General features: G+C 45.4%; 2 protein-coding genes across 15 annotated transcripts in view; one reads left to right on the top strand and one right to left on the bottom strand.

The window, feature by feature from the left end:
* Nucleotides 1-25,692, top strand: part of LOC136768173 (NLR family CARD domain-containing protein 3) — a 261,771-nt gene that overhangs the window by 125,447 nt on the left and 110,632 nt on the right. The gene's annotated exons all lie outside the window — the stretch shown is intronic.
* LOC136768190 (zinc finger protein 135-like) lies at nucleotides 1,180-11,963 on the bottom strand. Of its 2 annotated transcripts, XM_066722266.1 has the most exons (3): nucleotides 11,900-11,963; nucleotides 8,425-8,603; nucleotides 1,180-6,763 (listed from the first exon to the last, which is right to left on the bottom strand). In XM_066722266.1, exon 3 carries the CDS (start codon nucleotides 6,567-6,569, stop codon nucleotides 5,247-5,249), a length of 1,323 nt encoding a protein of 440 aa, XP_066578363.1. In that variant the 5' UTR covers nucleotides 6,570-6,763; nucleotides 8,425-8,603; nucleotides 11,900-11,963; the 3' UTR covers nucleotides 1,180-5,246. The 2 variants fall into 2 exon arrangements, with proteins under 2 accessions (XP_066578363.1, XP_066578362.1); XM_066722265.1 differs by lacking the exon at nucleotides 11,900-11,963 and having other exon boundaries at nucleotides 8,425-8,706.

Raw genomic sequence — 25,692 nt, 5'->3', positions numbered from 1 at the left:
GACTGACACAGGAGCAGAATAAACCCAGGGCCACATTAAATCAATACTTCACACCCCTCTCCTCCATCTGCCAATCACACTCGTCCACCACATTACAGCATACTGTCTGTCCATTGGGCAGCTGGAGGAGTCTCTGGACAACAGGAAGTGAAGGAACAGGACTCCTGGACCGACAGATTGATTGACTGACGTGTGGAAGTTTAGACTCAATCTGGGATCTAGGAAGTGCAGACAGTTTCATTGTCGATAAATACTTACATTTCATCATTCATCATTTTAAAAAGCAGAACGCAATCTTACTTTCCTATATAAGTTTGCATAAACATGTCCCTGTGTATACATTTCTGAAACATTCAGACATGTCTCCAAAATGAGATCTGAGATCAACTCCAGGGATGACAGCGCATTGCCAAACCCCTGTGTCTCTCTCTTAAGAGAATTGTCTACACAGCACAGAGAACAATGAGGTTTCTGCACCTTTCACAACTACACTGTCTTGGACTGACTTCCAGAGACAGCTGAGCTCTCAAACCCCTGAGTCTCTCAGACACTGGCTTCAGTCCGACGCTCAGCGGCTGTATCCTCTGTCTCCTGCTGCTCAGCTCTGGGTGTCCAGCAGCTGGTCAGTGTGAACAGCCTCTGACAGCAGGGGACAGAGCCCAGTGTGTCCCTGACATCAGGCCTGAGGAGGCTGTACAGCACTGGGTCCACAAGGACACTGAGATCAACCATTAGAGATGTAAATATATAGGCACTATCAAGCCTATCATTTTCTGAAAAATACATAATATAATATTCTGAATAAGACATAATGAAGTCCACTATGCAGTGCGGGAGGAAGAGCACAGTGTAGGAGCCCAGGACGAGGTGTGCCCAGAATCCTCCTCTTCTCTGTGTCTCATACAGAGGTGGCACCAGCAAACCAGAATACTAATTATAATAATAAAAAACATAATACTGGTCTGTCTCTGTTTGATGCATTTCTATCAGTTACAGGCATCTAAAAAACAATAGTTTCTTCTTACATGTCTTTTTCTCATGACACAAATGTTACACTCAGAATAATAATACATATCTAAATTAATGAATATACTGATATTGGAATCAATAGATTTTTCATTTGTGCCTTTTTAACATAATTGATTGACTCAATGTATCAAACGAGTTACAACAACTAGAAACAGCAGACTTTCTGTTATTTATTCAGGTTTCTTTATCGTCCTTAAGAGAGGCTAATGGCGTTCTCCAACAACACTGCAATACATATTAGAAGGGAACCATGAAAACATCAACCAAAAATCAGACACAGTTCTCCAAATTCTGAACCCAGACACAGGAACCCAAAATATTCAGCCTGATATTCAAACGGGGCAAAAGGAGAAGCTGACTGCTCTCAGAACCTCATTTGGGGTTTTGTAATAAACTCCTGCGTAAGAGTTTATATGACACACAGCATCTATCCAGTTTCTGCCTTTTAAAATCAGTTAGAGATTCTGCGGCATCATTAGGGCTGTAAAAACCCTTCCCAGGCTCTTGTGTTTGGATGTCTTGTGTCAGTTCACTCTCCATCGGGTCATTGGAGGCTGGAGGAGTCTGTGCTGTGCTGGTCAGTGGAGCTGCAGGAGTCTGTGCTGTGCTGGTCAGTGGGACTGGAGGAGTCTGTGCTGGTCAGTGGGGCTGGAGGAGTCTGTGCTGTGCTGGTCAGTGGGTCAGGGATCCTCTCAGCTCTCCACAGTCCTGTCAGTCAAGGACACTGTGACACCAGACAGCTGAGCACCCAGAGACCTGGAGAGGAACTGGAAAACTAAATGAATCAGGAATCAACACAACAAATGTGTAATGTGAAAGGTTTTTTTTAGATTTCTGCTTGTAAACATAATAATAACATTAATCATAATTATAACAACATACAGTGTCACAATTTCAAACCTTCTCAAGAAGATCATGGGGGATGTGTGTGTTTAACAGGAAGTGCTGTTTCATGTTTTCTATCAGTTGTCCATTAATCTCTATTAAGGATCTATACCAAGCAAGACAGGACTGTGAAACAAGTGTATAGTAAGTGTCTATAGAAGTTGGTTTCAGCTCTGTGATATAACATGAGCATTTGAGAAAGTAGAGGTTTGTTGGGAAATGTATCTGAGCAGTTCTTGCTTTAGGGGTTGGAGGCAGGAGGTCATAGTCAGGACAGCTACAGTGGCTCTCAAAAGTATTCACCCTATTCACCAGTATCAATTTGCAGATTTTTTTTTTCACTTTGACATTATCGAAATTTTGTATCACAATCCAAGTCCAAGAGGGTGAATAGTTTTGAGACCACATCTTTGCCTAGCCCTTGATTACTCTGTCCTGCCGGTATTTGACCCACACCTGTCTGACCTCTGCAAACCACGTATCGCAACTGGGTCCCCTGTTCCCGTGCCCCTAGCGGTACATTACAACAAGAAGTACCAACCTTGAAATATTAGTCAGAGAGTAAGACTGAATCAAATCAAAAACATAAATATCCAGACCCAGCCCCGATTTACACCTGAAATATTGTGAAACACTCAGACAATACAAACACACTCAGACATAAAAAACAAGCACACATCAATAAACAAGAGTCAATAAATCTATATATTTTTTTAGATTATAATCCTGGAACAACCTAAACTTCACAAATAAGAACTGGCTATCCAAAATGGAAACATAAGGAAAAAACATTTTGAAAACCTTTACAAAGAAGTAGAAAACAAAAAAGAAACTCAAATTTCCATGTGCGAAAACATTTATACAATTAGAATCCTGTATTAAAGACAATTAGAACCCCCTAGACACCCCGATCACAGCAGAGGAGCTAAACACCCTCAAATCAAAGAAAGCCAGACAACATCACCGCAGAGATGCTGAAACACTTAAACTGCTCAATCTCGTACTGAGAACTGGGTGTTTCAGCACTGTGGAGTAGTGATTAGGGCTCTGGACTCATAACAGTGCTGTTGTAGCCTTGAGCAAGGTACTTCACTTAGATTGCTCCAGTAAAATGCCCAGCTGTATAAATGGGTACAAATGTAAGTCGCCCTGCTAAATGACAAATAATGTAATGTAATGTGTTTCCCTGAGACCTGGAACCAAGGGATTATAACACCCATATATAAGAGTGGAGACAAACTCGACCCCAACAAACTACTGGGGCATCTGTGTGAGCAGCAACCTGGGGAAGGTGTTCTGCAGCCTACTGGCACATCTGATCATATCTTTACAGACGTCAGTCATTTATTGACAAACCAATAGGGCTTAAATAGATAATCACTATCACCATCCACATCATCATTCACATGTGATCAAACTGCAGCGCTGCTGGAGCGGAAGGGTTAAACACGCACCCGGGGCTGTAGTTCAGTGCTGGGAAAAGGATGAGCAAGACAAATCCCGGACATTTTTAGATATTTTAAAAATCAGTCAGGATGGAGATTGAAGGCCCTAAAAAGAGGACATGTCCGGTAAAAACTGGATGTATGGTGACCCTAAAATAGTGTAGCTTAGCTATCACCATTCATCACATTGTCAATGTCTTAGCAGAGCATTTAAACGATCGATTTACCATAAACTGTCTTGTTGTGAAACTGCCATGCAGTCTGGCTGTGGCTGTGCGCATGAGCAGAACTGCTGTATCGCCTGGATTCTGGCCAGGCGGTATACACACAAAAAGGACAACTTTGGTAAAATACATTAACGCACCCCATTGTCCACAATACAGACACAGTAAACTGGCAATTCATATAATACGGAAATGTTGGAGTGGGGGGGACTCAGGGGCCAATCAGATTTCAGCAGGGCAGTGCCCCAGTGGCCCACGCCCTGGCTCCGCACCTGCCCTCAGGAGGTTACTATATATGTATGTGAATTCCACGTAAGTCTATGTAATTCTGCCCTCCCATTAGAAAAACAGTAATAGGGTCTTTGGGAAATGTAGTGAAGTAAAAAGTACATAATTTTATTTATAATTGTAGTGGGGTAAAAGTGTGAGTGGACATAGTATCCACCATTTCCCAAAAGGTCCCATAATAAGGAGATTATTAAGGTTAACTTTGTGCCAAAAAACTAAGGATTTTCTGTGATTTGTGGGAATTACAAATGCCTTAGAAGTCACGATGGAGTTTACCAAGAAACGCAGATTAAAAACTTAGTCTGTAGCCACTATAGTCTGTACAGAACTAACGACAGAACCGCCTGGGGAAGGGTGACAGACAGACAGACTCCTGGGACTGTTCGCCGCAGAAACAAGCAAGGCACTTCATCATCTGGATATCACTGAAGTTTCTTTTCATGAGTATGTATTTATAACTGTAAATGTATGTGAAACAACGCTATTTCAATTAATTCTGTACGTCACCTTAGGTACATTGTAATAATAACACATACTAATCGTTTTCAATCTAAAACGCTCACTGTATAGTTTCAGCTGAACCACAAGGATACAGCAAAAGCGCATTGGTTCGACAAACCAGGTAAAGCAGCGACTCGTTTCTTCTGCCCCACTCCCCAGTCCTATTCCCAGTCCTGTCCCGACTGCAAAACAGAGGGGAGTCTCTGGATGAGGACTGTGTCCATCTCAGCAATCTCTGTCACCAAAATATGAGGGCAGCAAATTAAACTGGTGAATGTAGGTGAAGAGCTGTTATTAATGTTTTATATTAATAATAGTATGCAGACCAAGCCAAGTAGATTTATTTAGCTAGCAACAGCCATTGAGGCACTTGTTCAGGGCATACTCTCTAGACATTCCTGTCAATAATAAAAGGATCAAACAGGAGAGAGAGAGGGCCCACAGCTAGAAGTCTGTTTGTGGACTTAAATTGCTTCCCCAGATTGGCAGGAACTGTCTTTGTTAATGATTGATTGACAGTTGTAAAAGACGAACCGTGGGAGACAATTTGGTTTCTGCATCCACACCTCCCCTCAGGAAGCAGCCATAAACATGATAAACGTTTCTGCCCATTATGAAAGTACACTCAGTAAGAGCCCAGCAGTTTGTATCCATGTGATCAGCCACACTGCACAGTCTCATTGTGATGATGTCACGCGTGTTATACATTGTCTCTAGAATACAATACATGTTAGTGAATGACAAACCATGTAAGAAACCATGGATAATGGTTAAAAACTTGAATAACAACAAAAACAAAAATAACAATAATAACAATAGCAATAATGTGCACCCAATACTGTGAAACTCCTACTTCAGTGAAGCATACTGGACGTTATGGTCTCTGTCCTATGTGAATGTGCTGGTGTGTGTTGAGGTGTGCTGCCTGAGAGAAACTCTTCCCACACTGGGCACAGAAGAAAGGTCTGTCTCCTGTGTGAATGCGCTGGTGTGTGTTGAGATTAGATGCACTAGAGAAGCCCTTCCCACACTGGACACAGCAGTACGGTTTCTCTCCTGTGTGAATGTGCTGGTGTGCGTTGAGACTACTTGCCTGAGCGAAACTCTTCCCACACTGGGTACAGCAGTACGGTTTCTCTCCTGTGTGAATGTGCTGGTGTGTGTTGAGACTACTTGCCCGAGAGAAGCCCTTCCCACACTGGGCACAGCAGTACGGTCTCTCTCCTGTGTGAGTGCGCTGGTGTTTGTTGAGACTACTTGTCTGAGAGAAGCCCTTCCCACACTGGGCACAGCAGAATGGTTTCTCTCCTGTGTGAGTGCGCTGGTGTGAGTTAAGGTGTGTTGCTTGAGAAAAGCGCTTCCCACACTGGACACAGCGGTAAGGTCTCTCTCCTGTGTGAATGTGCTGGTGTTTGTTGAGATTACTTGTCTGAGAGAATCTCTTCCCACACTGGACACAGCAGTACGGTTTCTCTCCTGTGTGAATACGCTGGTGTGAGTTAAGGTGTGTTGCTTGAGAAAAGCGCTTCCCACACTCGGCACAGTGGAACGGCTTCTCTCTGCGAGTGCGGTGCTGCGTAACAAGCTCTGTTGCCCCTGTGAAGCTCCTACACTGGGGCTGGTGATGGGGACGCTGTTTTCCACGCCACAGTGGTGAGGAGGGGGAGCTGGAGGAGCGAGGTGGTCTAGGGGGTCTGGGACGCAGCTGTCTGCGCTGCGATGATAGGATCTCCCCTCTCACTGCACTGTCATTCCCCCCACTGAGCCCCATCCTTAAGGCAGCAGACTCTGCGTCACACTGTCCAGCTACAGGGAGCTCAGGCCCCAGGTCACACTGTCCAGCTACAGGGAGCTCAGGCCACAGGTCCCAGGCTCTGTCTGTAATATTGTCAATTTTTAGATGACTAAGTGCGTCTCTGAAGGCAGTCTGTGTTCTTGGCTCCACTGTGTAAACACACTCCAGTGTGTCGTCCTCTGTTTTGATGTGATCAGACAGCAGACTGGGTCCACACTGTGATCTGGGAGAGCCCGGCTCAGCACCAGCTGCACTGGGTCCACACTCAGATCCCCGAGACTGGGTCCTGCAGTCCAGCTCAGGGTCGCTCTTTATGACCTTTGCCATGACCTTTGACCCTGCGGTGTCAGATCCCAGTGCCCCAAGTCTCTGTGTCGACCCCTCAGTGTGTGGCTCTGCCATGTGGCCAGACTCCTATCCCCTCAACTGCTCCTCACTCTGTCTGCTCCTGAGCTGCTCACTCAGCCCCTGGGTGTCTTCAGTAGCTGTGGGCTCTGTGTCCTGCCTCAGACTGGAGCCCCACTCCTGCTCCCAGTGCTGCTGCTCAGTGAGAGCCCTTTCCCCAGAGTCAGGGAGAGCGCCGGCCTCTACAGCTCCTGAGGGAAAGACGACACAGGAGAGCAATACTGAGAACAGCAGCTCTGAAAACTCACACAGCTCTTCCTACACCAGTCATTATATCAGAACATCATTCAGAAGTGCTAATAAAGTGTCCAGTCAGCATATAAACTGGGAGCATGTATGAAGTCAGACAGGGAGAGCACAGCCTGGCGCTCGTATATGAAAAGACACATTACGGAGAAGGATAAAGCTACACTGATGGGTGAATTCTGATGTTGGTGTTCTATAGAAAAGCCACGGTGATGTTCCCCAGTATGGGTGACAGGCCCTGTGGGGGTGGGAAGCATGCTTTGGGGGAGGAGTTTTTATGCCCATGTGAAGGTAGCAGTTCGGTACCAAGAGTAAACAAAGCTGCGGACCGGCTGGATTGCTTCTCCTTAGTTTTTTATTTGTACACCTGGTAATATATATATTAAAACAGGCAACTCCCAGTCCGAGTATACGATGAAACCTATACAAAAGAAATAAATTACTAATGTATTTTTGGCGAGTATTGTAACATGACTCAATTAGTAATGTCGCCATTAAAGCATGGTACTAAAATAATAATAATAATAATAATAATAATAATAATAATAATAATAATAATAATAATAAAACTATAAACTTCAATTAATTAGATGTATAAAATGTCTTATTATATTGACTGTAATCTTAGGTTTTATAATTCAGTAAAACTTTTGAAATAAAAATGGATATTTTAATAATAAAACTATATTTTATTTCAGGGGAAAGAACAACATACCTACTTCCAGTCATATCAACAGCACTTCATTAGGCTGTGCTCAGACTGACAGTTGCTGTTCTTAACCACTAGAGGTCTCATAACACCAGTTTCAAGTACTTTAATCATGAAATAATAAAAATAAAAATATATAAAAATAATTTTGGTGAGTCATATACATTCTATATATGGCAAGCCAGATTATACTTTAGAGATATCTCTAAATGCATTTCAAGATATCTTCAAATTACTTCCTTTGTGTAGCCCAATATTATCACTTCCTGTTAACTTGTTCATTCCTTTCTATGTAACTGAATGAGGAAACAGAAAGTGATAATCTCAGCCAAAATACAGGATGTCATTTGAAGATATCTTGAAATGAGTTGCAGATATCTCTAAATCATTTAAAGATATCTTCAAAAAATGTTGAGATCTGCAAATCATTTAGAGATATCTTTAAAAAGCACCTTATTTAGATATCTCTAAATGGTTTGCAGATATCTCTAAATGATCATTTGGCTTGCTATACAAACACACCTGTTTAACCTTGATCATGATGGATTACACATTTATCGATAAACAGGTAACACTATGTACTGCGCAGCTACAGGAGGATTCTCATGCCTTTAGTCTTGAACACACTCGCCACTTCTCTATATATTATTTATCCCCGTCTTCTCAGATGAATCACAAATTGATTGATTCTACATTGCTGAATACACACACACACACACACACACACACACACACACACAGGTCAGACTTTAGCAGTTCTGTCCCTGATTGTTCCCTTAGCGCTGCGGGAGAGACATCATTGCAGTCAAGGCTCAGTTTGGGTTCTTCTAGTAAGACTTCTTATGTAATTCTTTCTCTGCAGTGTTTAAGGTGCAAACAATGTAAACTTATACTTACAGAGATGCTTCGTGTTTTCCTGGTTCGTCAAGAAGTGTAATGCTGGAACGCAGTGTCCTTTTTGATGAACCGCAACTTCAGAGAATATAGGATCCCCGTTTCCAACGTCCGCCCTTTTTGTCCGCCGCTGGCTCGCCAATTATGTAAGAAAATGGGACCTCCTGTAGACGTGACTGGAACTGAGACAATTCAGGTTCAATGTGAGTCCAGAATATAGAGCACAGTATACAGGTACACTGGGTACAGCAAAGCAAACCTGATACACTGACCTGTTGAACAAGTCAGCTTTTATGTGTTGAACCCCTGTCCAGCTCCACCTCCCACAGTGACCCTCCCACCAGAGTGTCCAATGGCAGCTGTCCATTAGTACAAGTGACAATGGAGCCCAAACCCGCTCTCCCACATTGCGGGATAACGACTCTGGTTCCCCTCACCCGTCCCTCTCTCAGAGGGGATTAACTCACCTCTCCCCACAGCATAATAGACAGCCTGTCTCCTCAATCATCTTTAACAATAGCTTTTGATCTGCTATTGATGCAAGACTGGTAGTCAAAGTGTCTCCTCATTAACCCTTTGTTATGCTATTGATACCAGAGACCCCCTGGCCTCAGCCACTCTCTGTGAATCAGCATAACACTCAAGAGCACTGAGGGGGAATTGACTTGTCCCAAACTGATGAATATTACCAGGGTGGACTTTACCCAGTTTCAGTTTTATTCCTTACACTCTTGAAATTAAGTAACTGTATTTGAAGCACAAATGGCTTAATACCAATAAAATGAAATTAAAACAAAAGCGCTTATAATCTGGGTGTTAAAAATTTCTAGTTCAATCCTATTGTCTGCTGACTGACCTCGTGGATTCAGAGTGGGGGCTGAAGGACATTGAGAAGCTGGGACACATTCTCAGACACAATCCCAGAAAGGCAATCTTTTAAATTAGAGTTGTGACATTACCTGGCCAGACCTGGGGTTTAGCTTCCCATGTTTTAATGGTTTAATAGAGGTATGCAAAAAAATATAAAGAGGAAGAAAATGTTGTATAGCGCATACAAAAGGGATGGTGACGAAACAAAATACATAGAATATGTTGAGCTGCAAAGAGATCTTAAGAAAGGGATCAGGAAAGCAAAGAGGGAAATAGAAAGAAACATAGCTCTTGGAGCTAAAACCAATGCAAAGAGCTTTTTTCAATATTACAACAGCAAGCAGTCAATAAAGGAGGAAGTGAAACAGATAAAAGGCAAAAATGGAGGTATCTTGGAAAACGAATAAGATGTAGCAAATGTTCTAAATGAGTATTTCACAGAGGTTTTTACAAAAGAAAAAACAGATAACATGCCACAGGTTGACAATCAGTCTAGTCAAACCCTAAGAGAGATCAGGATAAATGAGGAGGAGATAATAAGGGCATCTGCCAAGAAATAAAAATAATAATAAAAAAAAACTAAAGGGACTAGCAGAATTAAAAACAAACAAATCACCTGGGCCAGATGGGATATTTCCAACAGTACTTAAAGAAATGTGGGAAATTATTTATAGGCCGCTAACTCGATTATTCCAAATTACACTTAGAACAGGGGATGTGCCAACTGACAAGAAGACAGCAAATGTCATACCAATCCACAAGAAAGGGGACAAAACTGAGCTAGGAAATTACAGACCAATCAGTCTCACCTGCATCACTTGTAAAATGTTGGAAAAAATGATTAGACAGAAAATAGAGGAGCATCTCAATGAAAACCATATTCTTGGAGATAGTCAACATGGGTTTAGACGAGGCAGATCATGTCTTACTAATTTATTAGAATTTTTTGAACATGCAACTGCAGCTGTAGATCATGTGAAAGCATATGATATGATATACTTAGATTTTCAGAAAGCTTTTGATAAGGTTCCACACCAAAGACTGATCCTCAAATTGGAAGCTGTAGACATTCAGAGTAATGTAAGTAGATGGATTATGAACTGGTTGATGTGTAGGAAACAGAGGGTGTCGATTAGAGGAGTCGCTTCTAACTGGAGTGAGGTTGTTAGTGGAGATCCACAGGGATCAGTACTAGGGCCTTTGCTTTTTCTAATCTATATTAATGATCTGGACTCTGGGATAGTTCGCAAACTAGTCAAATTTGCAGATGATACTAAAATAGGTGATACAATCTTGGCAGCACAGGCTATTCAAAGGGACTTAGATAATATTCAGTTGTGGGCGACACCTGGCAAATGAAATTCAATGTGGACAAGTGCAAGGTAATACATGCAGGTAACAAAAATGTCCAGTATAATTACACAATTTTGGAGTTACAGAACTAGATGAAGTAACGCATGAGAAAGACCTAGGAGTCTATGTGGACTCCTCACTTTCTCCATCCAAGCAATGTGGGGAAGCAATAAAAAAGGCAATCACAATGCTAGGGTATATTGTCTAAAGTGTAGAATTTAAAACAAGGGCAGTGATGTTCAGACTGTACAATGCACTAGTTAGACTTCATCTGGATACTGTGGACAGTTCTGGGCACCACACTTCAAGAAGGATATTGCTGCTTTAGAGGCAGTTCAGAGGAGCAACCAGACTTATTCCAGGTCTGAAGGGAAAGTCCTACCCGGAGAGACTGAGGGACCTGAACCTTTTCACCCTGGAACAGAGGAGACTACGTGAGGACTTGATACAAGTCTTCAAAATCATGAAAAGCATCGACCACATCAAACCAGAGGAGCTTTTCCAGATCAGCAGGGACACACGCACCCGGGGACACAAATGGAAATTGGGCTTCAAGGCATTCAAGACAGAAAACAGGAGACACTTCTTCACACAGAGAGTAGTCAAAATCTGAACAAACTCCCCAGCAATGTGGTAGATGCTAAAAATTTGGGAACATTTAAGAAAGCAAGAACACCCGAACTGCCGAGAATATGACGGATTAGACAGGATTAATGCACAGTTGATTTATAAATTAATATCGTAGCCTACGTCTTTGTGAAAGCTGGGGTAGGCACTTAATCCTTCACATATGTGAAGTCAGCTCCAATAATGTTTTGTTCACTGTAGTTTGTGTTTTTTTTGTATGCACTATTTAAATAATATTAAAAATACATTTTTGAATTATACATTACCTATTTACACTTGTTTGGATATTTTTGGGTTATGTTCAGTTCAGAAAATATTTGTCTCATTCTAGTGGCTATATAATATTGTGCACAGACTAACTTAACATGAATACTGAGAAAATATATACTGAAAGCATGTTTCTAAACTACTCATTAAATACTTACTTCATCCCTGTTATTGTCCCCCTTCATCTATTAGTTTTCTTATTTTCTTAAATACTCATTAAACTTACTCTGTAAATACAGTTACAAACATTTTAGCCATGCTAGTGGAAATGTTGGTATACTAGCCCAGCTCGCTAGTGCCAAAACTCCTTAAAATCCACCCCTGGTCACATGACATTATATATAAGGCCTATCAAAATTACCTAGAAAAGCTTAACATCGTGAAACACACGGCCCTTAGTTTCAGAAACAGCCATAAAGAGTGGAGCAGCGGCAGGTCACTCATCATCTCCTGATGGTGTTACTGAGGACGTGAGACAAGGTGAGCTCATGTAGTGGCAATTCAAAGTTATTCCAATCAATCATTTGTAACAGTTTCAACTGAAAGAAGCTCAGCAATACTAACATCAAGTAGCCTGATGTACTGTATGTTAGGCTATAAGCAGGTTAAGAGGCTAATATCAATCTAGGATTGACAATACTTTACAGGGATCTGTCCTTGTAGCAGATAGTGAGCAAGAAGATGTGATAGATAAATACTTAACTAAGCATGGTACTCCAAGCAAACCTCATTTAACCATAGTAAAGTAATTGCTACAGTATGTTGAGAAAGGAGGGTTGAAATGTGAGATTTCAGACTGGGCAGACTTAAGCACATATCACAGATTATTATTACTTGTTTAAATGTGGTGTGAACAGTTCATCTCTTCATGGGGCCCACAATTAGTGGCGCCCCTGCTTGGACTTAATCGCATGTTGCAAGCATGCATGCACATGTGTTCAGTTAACATTAGCTAGCATACTCCCCTTTAGCTGCTGAGTGGACAAAATGTTATATATTTCTGTTGAAACACATTACCAGTAACATGTCGATGTATTTGATTTTCATAGATTTTCATAGAATTTCTTAGCAGTCAAATCAACAAACTAAGTTAGCTAGCTTGGTCACTTGCATTTAACATATGTTCATTCGCAATCCAATCAAATTTGTGAGGTAAGAAGTGATGCTCCGTTGATTTGTTGTAAAATCTATGTCTATGTCTATTGTACTATTTGTTGTGGGGCTATTATTTCAAGTTTAAAGGTTTGTAGGATGTGTCATGTTGCTTTTCTCCCCACCTAGAGAGGGAAACTTTCTAGTTATGCAAGTTGATGTAAAAACCTAGTCAGAAGATTGATTGAAACATGCTCTACAGTTATTTAGCTAACAGTAGTTAACTGGCTGCTCTGTTTTGACAATAATTGTACTATTCTGTGAGAGAGTAGCTTAAAGATTGTCTGTGTTGGTCTAGTGAGATTATTTTGCTTTTAAGGCCAGTAGGCTGCAGTAAAAAGATAACTTGCAACATATGTGCTAAAACCTGAAGCAATACATGTCAGGCACATGCAAACTCATAGTTTTTTGCCTAATGCATCTTTTAAGTGTGGTTTCCCTGAATGCACGAGAGCTTTTTCGAAGTTTTCAGCCTTCAAGTTTCACACTTATCGCCAAAAGAAGGAAAGAATAGGAATAAACTGAATAGTGCAGGAGATTTAACATGTCATACTGACTTACGTAGCTCTTGAAGACTCTGTATTGGAATGATGAAGAAAGTGTTTTGTGATAATTATATAATGTTTTATATTAAAACTAGCATTAGAAATAGCTTGTATACAGACTGAGCAGAGTAGCTTTAGCAGGCTAAGCAAAAGGTCAACAAGGTTAATTTGTTAGAAATTCCTGTCTGTAATAAAAGGTCACACAGTGCCAAAATAGCCCACAGATGTTTGTTGAAAATCTGTTTGTGGACTTCGTTTCTGCAGAATGGCAGGAACTGTTTTTGTTAATGAGCGATTGACAGTTGTTAAATGACGACCGTGGGATCTATCTTCCTAGTGCACAACAAAGACAGACATCTGCTTTTTGGATCCATCACCTCTTCATGGGAAGACAAGATCGTAAACTGACTCGGACTTGTACCTTCTGATTGGATGGTACAAACATTTTACGTCATCTTCCTATAAAGCTGCACTCATGTTTGTAAACATTAAGTTCTCACTGAAGGAATTCCTGACATGGTGCTTCCAAGCCGGCTTGTTTAAAGTTCTATTTGCGTTATCTCAACGACTTTTCCAGTTATTTTAGAGACGGGTTCTACACTCTAAATGTGAGGAAATCTGGGGTCTTCTCTTACATCTGGAAAGTCATATTACCAAAGGCAAGACAGTTACATGCCCTTTCAGACAATGTGACAAACAATGTACTGTTAAGTCTACATTCCCATCACATGTGTCAAGAAAGCATAAAGAAGTCTAGTTGACTGGATAGCAAATCCAAGCAGCACTGGTGATTGCAATTATGAGTGTTGTGATATGCAACTTGAGAATTCCAGTCAGTCTAGTTATGAAGACATGGAGGTCTATCCAGAAAAAGCAGACGAAGGACAATTTCTCAGAAATCCTTCCATCCTCTACAATTCAAACAATCACTATCAGGAAACACATGATATAAATCAGTCACAACTAATTTCCAAACTACAAGAAAATTTGACTTCGCTTAAGACTTCCTTAAGCTGACGTAAACACTGTGATGGATACCTTAATAAGTGAGGATCTCCACAGGGCTTGCAATACCTACACACTGATAGGAGAAAAACATTTTTTACATCATTGACTTCAATGATGCGGAGCCAGTGCCCAGTTGTCTTGGTCAGAATGACAAAGAATGTTCTGGTGAAAAACACCATTGCATCTCTCTTGTGCTCAGAGTCAGTGAGCAAGTAAAAACTCGTGTCCACCCTGATAATGTTGTTCAGGATTTGTGGGATGGTACAATTATTGAAAAGAACTTGCTGCTCAAGCACACGGCTTCTTCATTAGGCGTAATCCTTTATCAGGATGCCTTTGAAGTAGTAAAACCCCAAGGGCAGGGATGGCAAACCTGTGGTAGAGTGGCACGCAGACCCGTACAGGTTGGCACGTTATGAGAGGAACTGCATGTTTTTTTGTTTGTTTGTTTTTTGCCATCCCGCCCCTCAATTGTCTAAACTGGCACTTCAGAAAACCAGTCAGTGTATTTGGCAGTGACGGCGACACCCACAAGTCATTGAGCTGCGCCAAGTTCTTGTCTGAATGCTCATGTTTTAGGTCAGGTTCTTGTGTTCTTTCTGGGGAAGCAATTTTAAGTTCACAGACAGACTTAACAAACAGCTGTGGGCCCTCTCTCTCTCTGCAGTTTAATACTTTTATCATTGACAGGAATGTCTAGAGGGTATGCCCTGAAGAACTTGCAAAGTGGTTGTTGCTAGCTTAATACATTTACTTTGCTTGGTCTGTATATTATTATTAATACAAAACAATACAGTGTATATAAAATATTAATGACGGCTCTTCACTCACCAATTTCAGGATCTGCTTCAGTGACTCTAGATCGTTGTTCTCCACTGAGTCACATGCGGATGGCGGCATGAACTCAGAACGCATTTTCTCCTCCTGAGAGAGAGAACTACTTTCGGCCACAGAATATGAGCGTGATCAAATGGGAACACACTTTGCAGTACCACCTTTTCTTTAATATTAGCTAAAAGAACTCCACTTAAGCCACAGGAAACACTGCACTCATTTCTGCTCATATTTGTAGTCGCTATGAAGCAGGCTTGTAGTTTTGCCTCAGCGGGAGATCAAAGCTGTGGATTTACAGCACGGAGCGCCTGGTTTGTGTGTTTATCTCCCTCTGCACCTCGCTGCCTCTCGCAGGGCTGTCTGCCCATCCGCCTCCTCTCTCCTCCTGCCGCAGGTCCCAATATTTCAGATTTAATTCAGCGAGAAGCTGAGCGGTGGGATTCCCTCCTGCGACTCTCACGCAACCTGTCATGTTTGAATCTTGAGAACATTTTTTAATTTTATTGGGCACAACGTCTGTGGAATAACTGATATTGTACCTTTTTTAGTATTTAATGTACTTTACAAAAATTCTCATCATCATTATTATTATAATTTGCCATATATATATATATATATATATATATATAATGTCATTGTTTTGAACACTGCAAATACAAAAGTTCTAGTCATGGCAATAAAGCACCTTTAATTGAAAATGTTATTGAGTGAGAGAGACAGACAGATAGACAGAGAGAGAGAGACATAGCACTAAAAGAGGAGCGGAAAAAAAGACAGCATGCCCCTGAGTGACTTTGTGGTCGACGCCCTGACAGATAGAGAGATCAAAATTGTAACTATTCAGTTCTATAATGAAGCAGTGGCAGAGTACGACGTAGAAGTATGGCTGAGGAGACACTGTGAGATCCTGTCTGAAAGCAGGAGAGTTAATGATGAGGATGGGGTCTGGACCGGTGCTCGGCGGTGGCAGGTGCGCCTGCAGGTGGAAGTGGCCGCCATCGGCGGAGTACGCCATCTGCCGAGCACCGTGGTATTAGGAGCAAATAGGGGGCTTGTCTTCTACCATGGCATGCCCAAATTATGTAGGAACTGCGGGGCCCTGGGTCATTTAGCCGCAGCCTGTACTGTTGTCAAGTGCAAGGTCTGCGGCGGAGAACATCAGACCAGGGCCTGCAAGCAGGAGAGGGCCTGCAACCTGTGCGGTGGGGGAGGGCATCTCTTTAGGAATTGTCCCTCCTCCTATGCAAATAGGGCGCGGGCCCTCGGGGGTGGTGGAGAGAGAGAAAATCAAGTGGAGGCTCCTCCAAAGGTGATACCCCAAGATGGGGGTAGAGAGGAAACAATCCTCAGGAGCCTCATAGGCTCCCTCTCTGACTCTGGGTCAGAAGTGGAGGCAGAGGGGGAGTGGACAGTGGTAGCGGGGAAGAGAAGGAGGGCAGAGAAGAGGAGCATGGGTAGGGGGGGTATGATGAAAAAAAGGATCCATTCTGCAGATTCTCCCCCCCCTGCCGGCTCCTCCCCCGCTGCAGAGTCCTCTCCCTCTAATTTCTACACGCCCCACTCTGACTCCGGAGAGGAGAGTAGTGGGCCTTCTCCACTGCCCCGAGTGGGCAGCCTGGTGGATGAGAGGCCCCCTAGAAATAACATTCCTCCTGCCCCACAACTGAGACTCTCCCAGGGGAGGGGTCAGGTATGCCCTCCCGGCAGTAGTGGGAGAGCCGCAGGTCCTCAGGAGATGAGAGTCGGCGCCAGTGCCCTTTCCCAGAAAGACATCAGGGACGTGATGGTAAGGTCACTGGCGCTGGGGGAGGAGGCCTGCGGCGGCAGACAGCCGGGAAGGGAGAGACCACCCCCTCCCCCACCATTAGTTAAAAGAACAACTAGCGGGGTCTACACAGTTTTCTCCCCAGTTGTACATAAAGCCTCTGCCCTGCCATCTGTTCGTCGGGCCTCGGCCTCAAAGGAACCAGGGAGAACCTCCAGCACCACGGGCCCTGAGCCCAGTGGAGTTTTGCCAGCCTTACCGGGTGGCGGGAGCCGAGCGCCCCCCATAGTCTTCCTAGAGGATCAAGCGGTGAGGCAAATGATTGAAATGATGGGTGCTAGCGCTAAGCTAGGTGAGGGAGAAGAGAGGAGTGGGGAAGAGAAAGGTTTCTTTACATGATTGTTACGGAGCGGGTAATTGCCCTCACAGCCATTATGGCATTAACCATTATTTCAATAAATGTGAGGAGCATTGCTGAGGTGAAAAAGAGGACCGATGTTTTAAACTCTCTGGCTGGAATGAAGGCGGATATTATTTGTTTGCAGGAGTGCGGCATCCCGTTCCAAAAAGAATATAAAGATCTCCGGGACACTTGGACCCTAGGAGAATCCTTCTGGTCGGGGTCCAATGTGTCCCGAGCGGACGGGATTGCCGTACTCCTGAAAAACCCCTTCATAACAGCAAAAGCATTTAAGGTTATAGAGGCGGGCAGACTGGCCAGCCTCGATTTTAAATACAAGGGGGCTGTATTGAGGCTGGTCAATGTCTATGCCCCCACCAGCCAGAGAGAGAGAGTCCTCTTTCTCCCTCAGCTACGCCCGCTCCTGATCGGCACCTTGCCAGTTATCATTTCAGGTGATTTCAACTGTGCTCTGAGGGATGTAGACCGGAGTAAGCCCCGCAACGATAGATCCAGCAGGGACCTCGCTGCGTTCGTGGAGGACTTTGAACTCTGCGACGCAGGTCGGGACCTGGTCCCCTTGTTCACCTGGGTGAGTTCTTCTGGCTCCTCCTTCTCCAGGATAGATCTCGTCCTCCTCAGTAAGCCACTGGAGAGGACCGCCATGTCTTCGGAGGCGGTCTTCTTTTCAGACCACAGGCTCCTGACGACAGAGGTGCTCATTCCGAGCACACGGGAGTCGGGGGCCTGGGGTCTGGAAGCTCAACACCTCCCTGCTCGATGACCCTCGTGTTATTAAGACCTTTAGCAGACGCCTCGAGGAGTGGAGGACCCTGAAGGACCTTTTTGATTCTCCCATAGAGTGGTGGGAGATGGTGAAGAAAAGAACCAAGGGCTACTTCATTCAGCTGGGGAAACGGAAAGCTCGCGAGAGGCGGGCGAGATGGTGTTTGTAAGAGACTATGTCAATCTGGAGGTCCATCAGAGGGGCAAGGAGGAAGCCTACAAGAACTGGCGTATACAAGATCTGGGGGAGCTCAGGATCCCATGATGGGACCCACCTCCGGGGACGGTTAGTTCCCCCTGCTGGAGCCCGAGTCCAAGATCTTTTAAAGATTTTACGGATGACTGTTTTAAAAAGATTTTAAAAAAACGAATCTTAATTGTTTTTAAAGATTTAGTTGTTTTTAAATCACAATTGTTCAGGGTTTTGGTATAGTTTTGTTATATTTTGTTGTCAAATACATTGACCGTTTTGGGTTTAATTTAAAATGCATTGGACCTTTTTTGTTTGTTTTTTATTTTTTTCCTTTTAATTGTTTCTTTATTTTGTTCAGTGCATTTTCAGTTATTCAAAGGTCAATGTATTTGACCTTTTTGTTGGTGTGCAGTTTTTGCTTTTATCACGTTTTGTTTTGTTGATTTGAGCACGTTTATTTTAAAGTTAATTGTTTTAGTTCTTTTTAAAAATCACAAAGATTTTAAAAATTTTAAGTGATTTTAAGGATTGACATTTTAATGATTTTAATCATAAGTATTAAAAATTGAATTGTTTTTATTTAAAGTAAATGTAAAATACTCAACCTAATAAACAGTATTTTACTAAACGCCCACCTCCAGCGCCTGAGTCTTTTACAGCTCAGAGGCTTCGACCTAGCTGAGGAGGTGGCCCGGGTCAAACTGAGTCTCTCCGCCCTCTATCGGGAGGAGCAAGAGAAGATCAATGTCCTTTCCAGGGTCCGCATCATGGAGGACGATGAGAAATGCAGCCGCTTCTTCTTCAAGAAAACGAAGGAGAGGCGGCCTGCAATGTCCTCCATGATCGACTCCTCGGGGCAAGAGGTGGAGGGCAGAGAGGCTGTTGAGACAGTGGTGCGGGATTTCTACAGGGAGTTGTACGATCAGAAGGTGGTGGATCAAAATCTGATCCATCACTTTCTGTCCCTGTTGAAGTCCCGCAATGAGGGGGACGAGGAGGAGGAGGAGGATCCAGAGATCACCACCACTGAACTCTCCCAGGTGATAAAGAGTCTTAACTCTGGAAGGACACCGGGTCCCGACGGGATCCCTGCTGAGTTCTATAAGATCTTTTGGGAGGTGCTTAAGGAAGATCTGGGCCAGGTCTTGGGGTCGATGTACAGAGAGGGCAGATTGGCCCCTTCGATGAAGAAGAGTATCCTCTCCCTTCTTCACAAGAAGGGAGACCAAAAAGATCTGAGGAACTGGCGGCCAGTCAGCCTTCTGTGCACCGACTACAAGATACTGGCCAAAGCACTGACGCTCCGGCTGCAGCGGCCACTCCCTCAAGTCGTGGGTCCCGACCAGGTCTGTGGTGCCCGGGGGAGATCGGCGGCCGACAACGCCATGCTGCTCAGGGATGGCCGTGGTCTGCACGGACGCTCCGTCCGTGGCCAGGGTCGAGGAACTGCTGGACGGCTTCTGCAGGGCGACGGGGGCCGCTGTGAACAAGGCCAAGAGCGAGGTCTACCTCTCCAGGGCATGGCCTGTCGGCCGGGGCCCGCCGACCGTGTTCCCTGTGAAGCCGTCTATCAAGGTTCTGGGGATCACGATCGACGGGACCAACACGGGCGCCCGGAGCTGGGAGGAGGCCATAGCAAAGGTCCAAAGGAAGATCCACGGCTGGAGCACAAGGACCTTGACGATGGCTGGTAAGGTGCTGGTCGTAAAGGCCATCCTCTTCCCGATACTCCTCTACGTAGGAATGATCTTCACCCCAGAAAAGGTCATCGCAAAACTAGTGACCCGAATTATATTTCGGTTTGTCTGGGGGAGCAAAATGGAGAGGCTGAAAAGAGTACAGATGGTGAAGGGTACCCTGGATGGAGGCAGGGGGGTCCCGGACGTTGTGCGGCTGATAAAGGCGCAGGGGCTGGCCTATGTGGTCAAGAACATCCAGGCTGCTGGCAAGAAAGTGAGTTTCATGAACCGCTTTTATTTTGCCAGCAGCCTGAGACCATTCGGCCTCTGCGCCATGGATAACACCAGGCCGCACTCGTGGGATCCCCCGCCGTTCTACAGGGCGCTCCGAGCCTTTGCGCTCGAAGTAGGCCTCCATAAAGTCGTGCTGGCCTCCTGGGATTATAAGACCATCTGTAGTCAGATGAGATCTGCCCAGGAGACCAGCCGGATAGAAGATTTCCCTCCCGAAACCTGCCGGTTTATCTGGGCTAACGCTACGCACGTTTGCCTCACGAACACGCAGAAAGATGTCTCCTGGATGGCTGTGAGTCGGTTTCTCCCCACCCGAGTGTTCATGCACAGAAGGGGCATAGCTCCTTATGACACCTGCCCCTATAAGGGTTGCCTGGGGAAGGAGACGGAGGCTCACATCTTTAGTGAGTGCCCCTCCGCCCACAGGGTCTGGCTCCTGTTTTCTCCGTTCCTCCACAGGTTTGCCGTTCCTGCGCGGGCGACCGCCCAGCAGATCCTGTATGGTCCGGCCAGGGGAATATCAACATCTACCCTGAGGTGCTGGTGGCGTGTCGTCTGCGCAGTGAAGCAGGCACTGTGGGAGGGACGAAACATCTGTTTGTTTAATAAGCAGGAGCTGGACCCGATCGTCATCGCGCGGAGGGCCATGGTGTTTGTAAGAGACTATGTCAATCTGGAGGTCCATCAGAGGGGCAAGGAGGAAGCCTACAAGAACTGGCGTATACAAGATCTGGGGGAGCTCAGGATCCCATGATGGGACCCACCTCCGGGGATGGTTAGTTCCCCCTGCTGGAGCCCGAGTCCAAGATCTTTTAAAGATTTTATGGATGATTGTTTTTAAAAAAAAGAATTTAAAAATTGAATCTTAATTGTTTTTAAAGATTTAGTTGTTTTTAAATCACATTGTTCAGGGTTTTTTGGTTTAAGTTTTGTTATATTTTGTTGTCAAATACATTGACCTTTTTGGGTTTAATTTAAAATGCATTAGACCTTTTTTGTTTGTTTTTTATTTTTTCCTTTTTAATTGTTTCTTTATTTTGTTTAATGCATTTTCAGTTATTTTCAATGTATTTGACCCTTTTGTTGGTGAGCAGCTTTTGCTTTTATCACGTTTGTTTTGTTGTTTTGGGCACGTTTAATTTGAAGTTAATTGTTTTTGTTTTGTTAAAATCACAAAGATTTTAAAATTTTTAAGTGATTTTAAGGATTGATTTTAAAGATTTTAATCACAAGTATTAAAAATTGAATTGTTTTTATTAATGTAAAATGTAAAATACTTAAACCTAATAAACAGTATTTCCCTCCAATAGTGAGAGAAACCTTTGTCCAGCAGGGGGCTTTGAGCTGTATTTGACAGTTTTCTTCTTTTCCTTGCAGGGAGCTGATCCACCAGGCCAGACTAGACGAGACGGGGAGGTGCCGGTTGACAGAGCTGCAGAGTCCTGGGTCCTTGGAGCGGTCCGGAGGCCGAGGCGAGTGGAGATTGGGACGGACCGGGAGCGACAGGGGACCTAGCCAGAGGAGTCGGAGGACTCCTCACGGAGTGGGTCCCACCTAGAAGCCCGGCCGACCATCTACCCGGAGCCCGGCCTGACCAGGACTGCTCCCTGCTGACGTCACCAGCCAGGATCCAGGAGAGGCCTCGGATTCCAGGGACCGACCAGGCCGATCGGCAACGTCCCTGAGGGAGGCCTCCTGCAGCCAGGGCCCGGACTTCTCCCCGCAAGGCCCGCTCCCTGCAAGAGCCCCGGAGGTGGAAGCTGCTCCCCAGCCAGGTGGACTTGCCCCGACCTCCGGATTGAGAGCCTCCCGACCCTTCTCCCAGGTAGGAAAGCGCAGCATGGCCCAGCGAACCGCCGGTGTGAGGCGCCATAATGCGGTGCGCTTCAGCCGTGAGGCTGGAGCCGAGACCGCGGCCCTCACCCGGTTGGAGTTCAGCAGGTCCGTGCTGCAGAGGGGCCTGGGCTTTGCCCCTTCTGAGCTGAACTGTGTGGTTAAACTGCCTGGACCTAGGGACGTGTTTGAGGTGAGCTTTAAGAACCCTCAAGTGCTGGAGTGTTTTTGGAATTTGTATAGGGAAAAGAAAGACAGTATGCCCCTGAGTGACTTTGTGGTCGACGCCCTGACAGATAGAGAGATCAAAATAGTAACTATTCAGTTCTATAACGAAGCAGTGGCAGAGTACGACGTAGAAGTATGGCTCAGGAGAGTTAATGATGAGGATGGGGTCTGGACCAGTGCTCGGCGGTGGCAGGTGCGCCTGCAGGTGGAAGTGGCCGCCACCGGCGGAGTACGCCATCTGCCGAGCACCGTGGTGTTAGGAGCAAATAGGGGGCTTGTCTTCTACCATGGCATGCCCAAATTATGCAGGAACTGCGGGGCCCTGGGTCATTTAGCCGCAGCCTGCACTGTTATCAAGTGCAAGGTCTGCGGCGGAGAACATCAGACCAGGGCCTGCAAGCAGGAGAGGGCCTGCAACCTGTGCGGTGGGGGAGGGCATCTCTTCAGGAATTGTCCCTCCTCCTATGCAAATAGGGCGCGGGCCCTCGGGGGTGGTGGAGAGAGAGAAAATCAAGCAGAGGCTCCTCCAAAGGTGATACCCCAAGATGGGGGTAGAGAGGAAACAATCCTCAGGAGCCTCATAGGCTCCCTCTCTGACTCTGGGTCAGAAGTGGAGGCAGAGGGGGAGTGGACAGTGGTAGCGGGGAAGAGGAGGAGGGCAGAGAAGAGGAGCATGGGTAGGGGGGGTATGATGAAAAAAAGGATCCATTCTGCAGATTCTCCCCCCCCTGCCGGCTCCTCCCCCGCTGCAGAAACCTCTCCCTCCAATTTTTACACGCCCCACTCTGACTCCGGAGAGGAGAGCAGTGGGCCTTCTCCACTGCCCCGAGTGGGCAGCCTGGTGGATGAGAGGCCCCCTAGAAAAACATTCCTCCTGCCCCACAACTGAGACTCTCCCAGGGGAGGGGTCAGGTATGCCCTCCCGGCAGTAGTGGGAGAGCCGCAGGTCCTCAGGAGATGAGAGTCGGCGCCAGTGTCCGTTCCCAGAAAGACATCAGGGAAGTAATGGCAAGGTCACTGGCGCTGGGGGAGGAGGCCTGCGGCGGCAGACAGCCGGGAAGGGAGAGACCACCCCCTCCCCCACCATTAGTTAAAAGAACAACTAGCAGGGTCTACACAGTTTTCTCCCCAGTTGTACATAAAGCCTCTGCCGTACTCCTGAAAAACCCCTTCATAATAGCAAAAACATTTAAGGTTATAGAGGCGGGCAGACTGGCCAGCCTCGATTTTAAATACAAGGGGGCTGTATTGAGGCTGGTCAATGTCTATGCCCCCACCAGCCAGAGAGAGAGAGTCCTCTTTCTCCCTCAGCTACGCCCGCTCCTGATCGGCACCTTGCCAGTTATCATTTCAGGTGATTTCAACTGTGCTCTGAGGGATGTAGACCGGAGTAAGCCCCGCAACGATAGATCCAGCAGGGACCTCGCTGCGTTCGTGGAGGACTTTGAACTCTGCGACGCAGGTCGGGACCTGGTCCCCTTGTTCACCTGGGTGAGTTCTTCTGGCTCCTCCTTCTCCAGGATAGATCTCGTCCTCCTCAGTAAGCCACTGGAGAGGACCGCCATGTCTTCGGAGGCGGTCTTCTTTTCAGACCACAGGCTCCTGACGACAGAGGTGCTCATTCCGAGCACACGGGAGTCGGGGCCTGGGGTCTGGAAGCTCAACACCTCTCTGCTCGATGACCCTCGTGTTATTAAGACCTTTAGCAGACGCCTCGAGGAGTGGAGGACCCTGAAGGACCTTTTTGATTCTCCCATAGAGTGGTGGGAGATGGTGAAGAAAAGAACCAAGGGCTACTTCATTCAGCTGGGGAAACGGAAAGCTCGCGAGAGGCGGGCGAGATGGTGTTTGTAAGAGACTATGTCAATCTGGAGGTCCATCAGAGGGGCAAGGAGGAAGCCTACAAGAACTGGCGTATACAAGATCTGGGGGAGCTCAGGATCCCATGATGGGACCCACCTCCGGGGACGGTTAGTTCCCCCTGCTGGAGCCCGAGTCCAAGATCTTTTAAAGATTTTACGGATGACTGTTTTAAAAAGATTTTAAAAAAACGAATCTTAATTGTTTTTAAAGATTTAGTTGTTTTTAAATCACAATTGTTCAGGGTTTTGGTATAGTTTTGTTATATTTTGTTGTCAAATACATTGACCGTTTTGGGTTTAATTTAAAATGCATTGGACCTTTTTTGTTTGTTTTTTATTTTTTTCCTTTTAATTGTTTCTTTATTTTGTTCAGTGCATTTTCAGTTATTTTCAATGTATTTGACCTTTTTGTTGGTGTGCAGTTTTTGCTTTTATCACGTTTTGTTTTGTTGATTTGAGCACGTTTATTTTAAAGTTAATTGTTTTAGTTCTTTTTAAAAATCACAAAGATTTTAAAAATTTTAAGTGATTTTAAGGATTGACATTTTAATGATTTTAATCATAAGTATTAAAAATTGAATTGTTTTTATTTAAAGTAAATGTAAAATACTCAACCTAATAAACAGTATTTTACTAAACGCCCACCTCCAGCGCCTGAGTCTTTTACAGCTCAGAGGCTTCGACCTAGCTGAGGAGGTGGCCCGGGTCAAACTGAGTCTCTCCGCCCTCTATCGGGAGGAGCAAGAGAAGATCAAGGTCCTTTCCAGGGTCCGCATCATGGAGGACGATGAGAAATGCAGCCGCTTCTTCTTCAAGAAAACGAAGGAGAGGCGGCCTGCAATGTCCTCCATGATCGACTCCTCGGGGCAAGAGGTGGAGGGCAGAGAGGCTGTTGAGACAGTGGTGCGGGATTTCTACAGGGAGTTGTACGATCAGAAGGTGGTGGATCAAAATCTGATCCATCACTTTCTGTCCCTGTTGGAGTCCCGCAATGAGGGGGACGAGGAGGAGGAGGAGGATCCAGAGATCACCACCACTGAACTCTCCCAGGTGATAAAGAGTCTTAACTCTGGAAGGACACCGGGTCCCGACGGGACTTTTGGGAGGTGCTTAAGGAAGATCTGGGCCAGGTCTTGGGGTCGATGTACAGAGAGGGCAGATTGGCCCCTTCTATGAAGAAGAGTATCCTCTTCCTTCTTCACAAGAAGGGAGACCAAAAAGATCTGAGGAACTGGCGGCCAGTCAGCCTTCTGTGCACCGACTACAAGATACTGGCCAAAGCACTGACGCTCCGGCTGCAGCGGCCACTCCCTCAAGTCGTGGGTCCCGACCAGGTCTGTGGTGCCCGGGGGAGATCGGCGGCCGACAACGCCATGCTGCTCAGGGATGTCGTGGCCTACTCGAACGAGAGAGGGCTTCCCCTGGTCCTAATCAGCTTGGACCAGGAGAAAGCCTTCGACAGAGTGGGCCACGAATACCTGCAGCTCGTCATGGAGAGGATGGGTCTCGCTCTTGGCCTGAGGAAGTGGGTCAAGATCATCTACAGCGAACTAAGCAGCAGGGTCCTTGTGAACC

This window comes from Amia ocellicauda, chromosome 14 (genome assembly GCF_036373705.1).
Source record: "Amia ocellicauda isolate fAmiCal2 chromosome 14, fAmiCal2.hap1, whole genome shotgun sequence".
In the NCBI taxonomy this organism is placed as follows: domain Eukaryota; kingdom Metazoa; phylum Chordata; class Actinopteri; order Amiiformes; family Amiidae; genus Amia; species Amia ocellicauda.
This window is presented reverse-complemented; position numbering and strand designations above follow the sequence as displayed.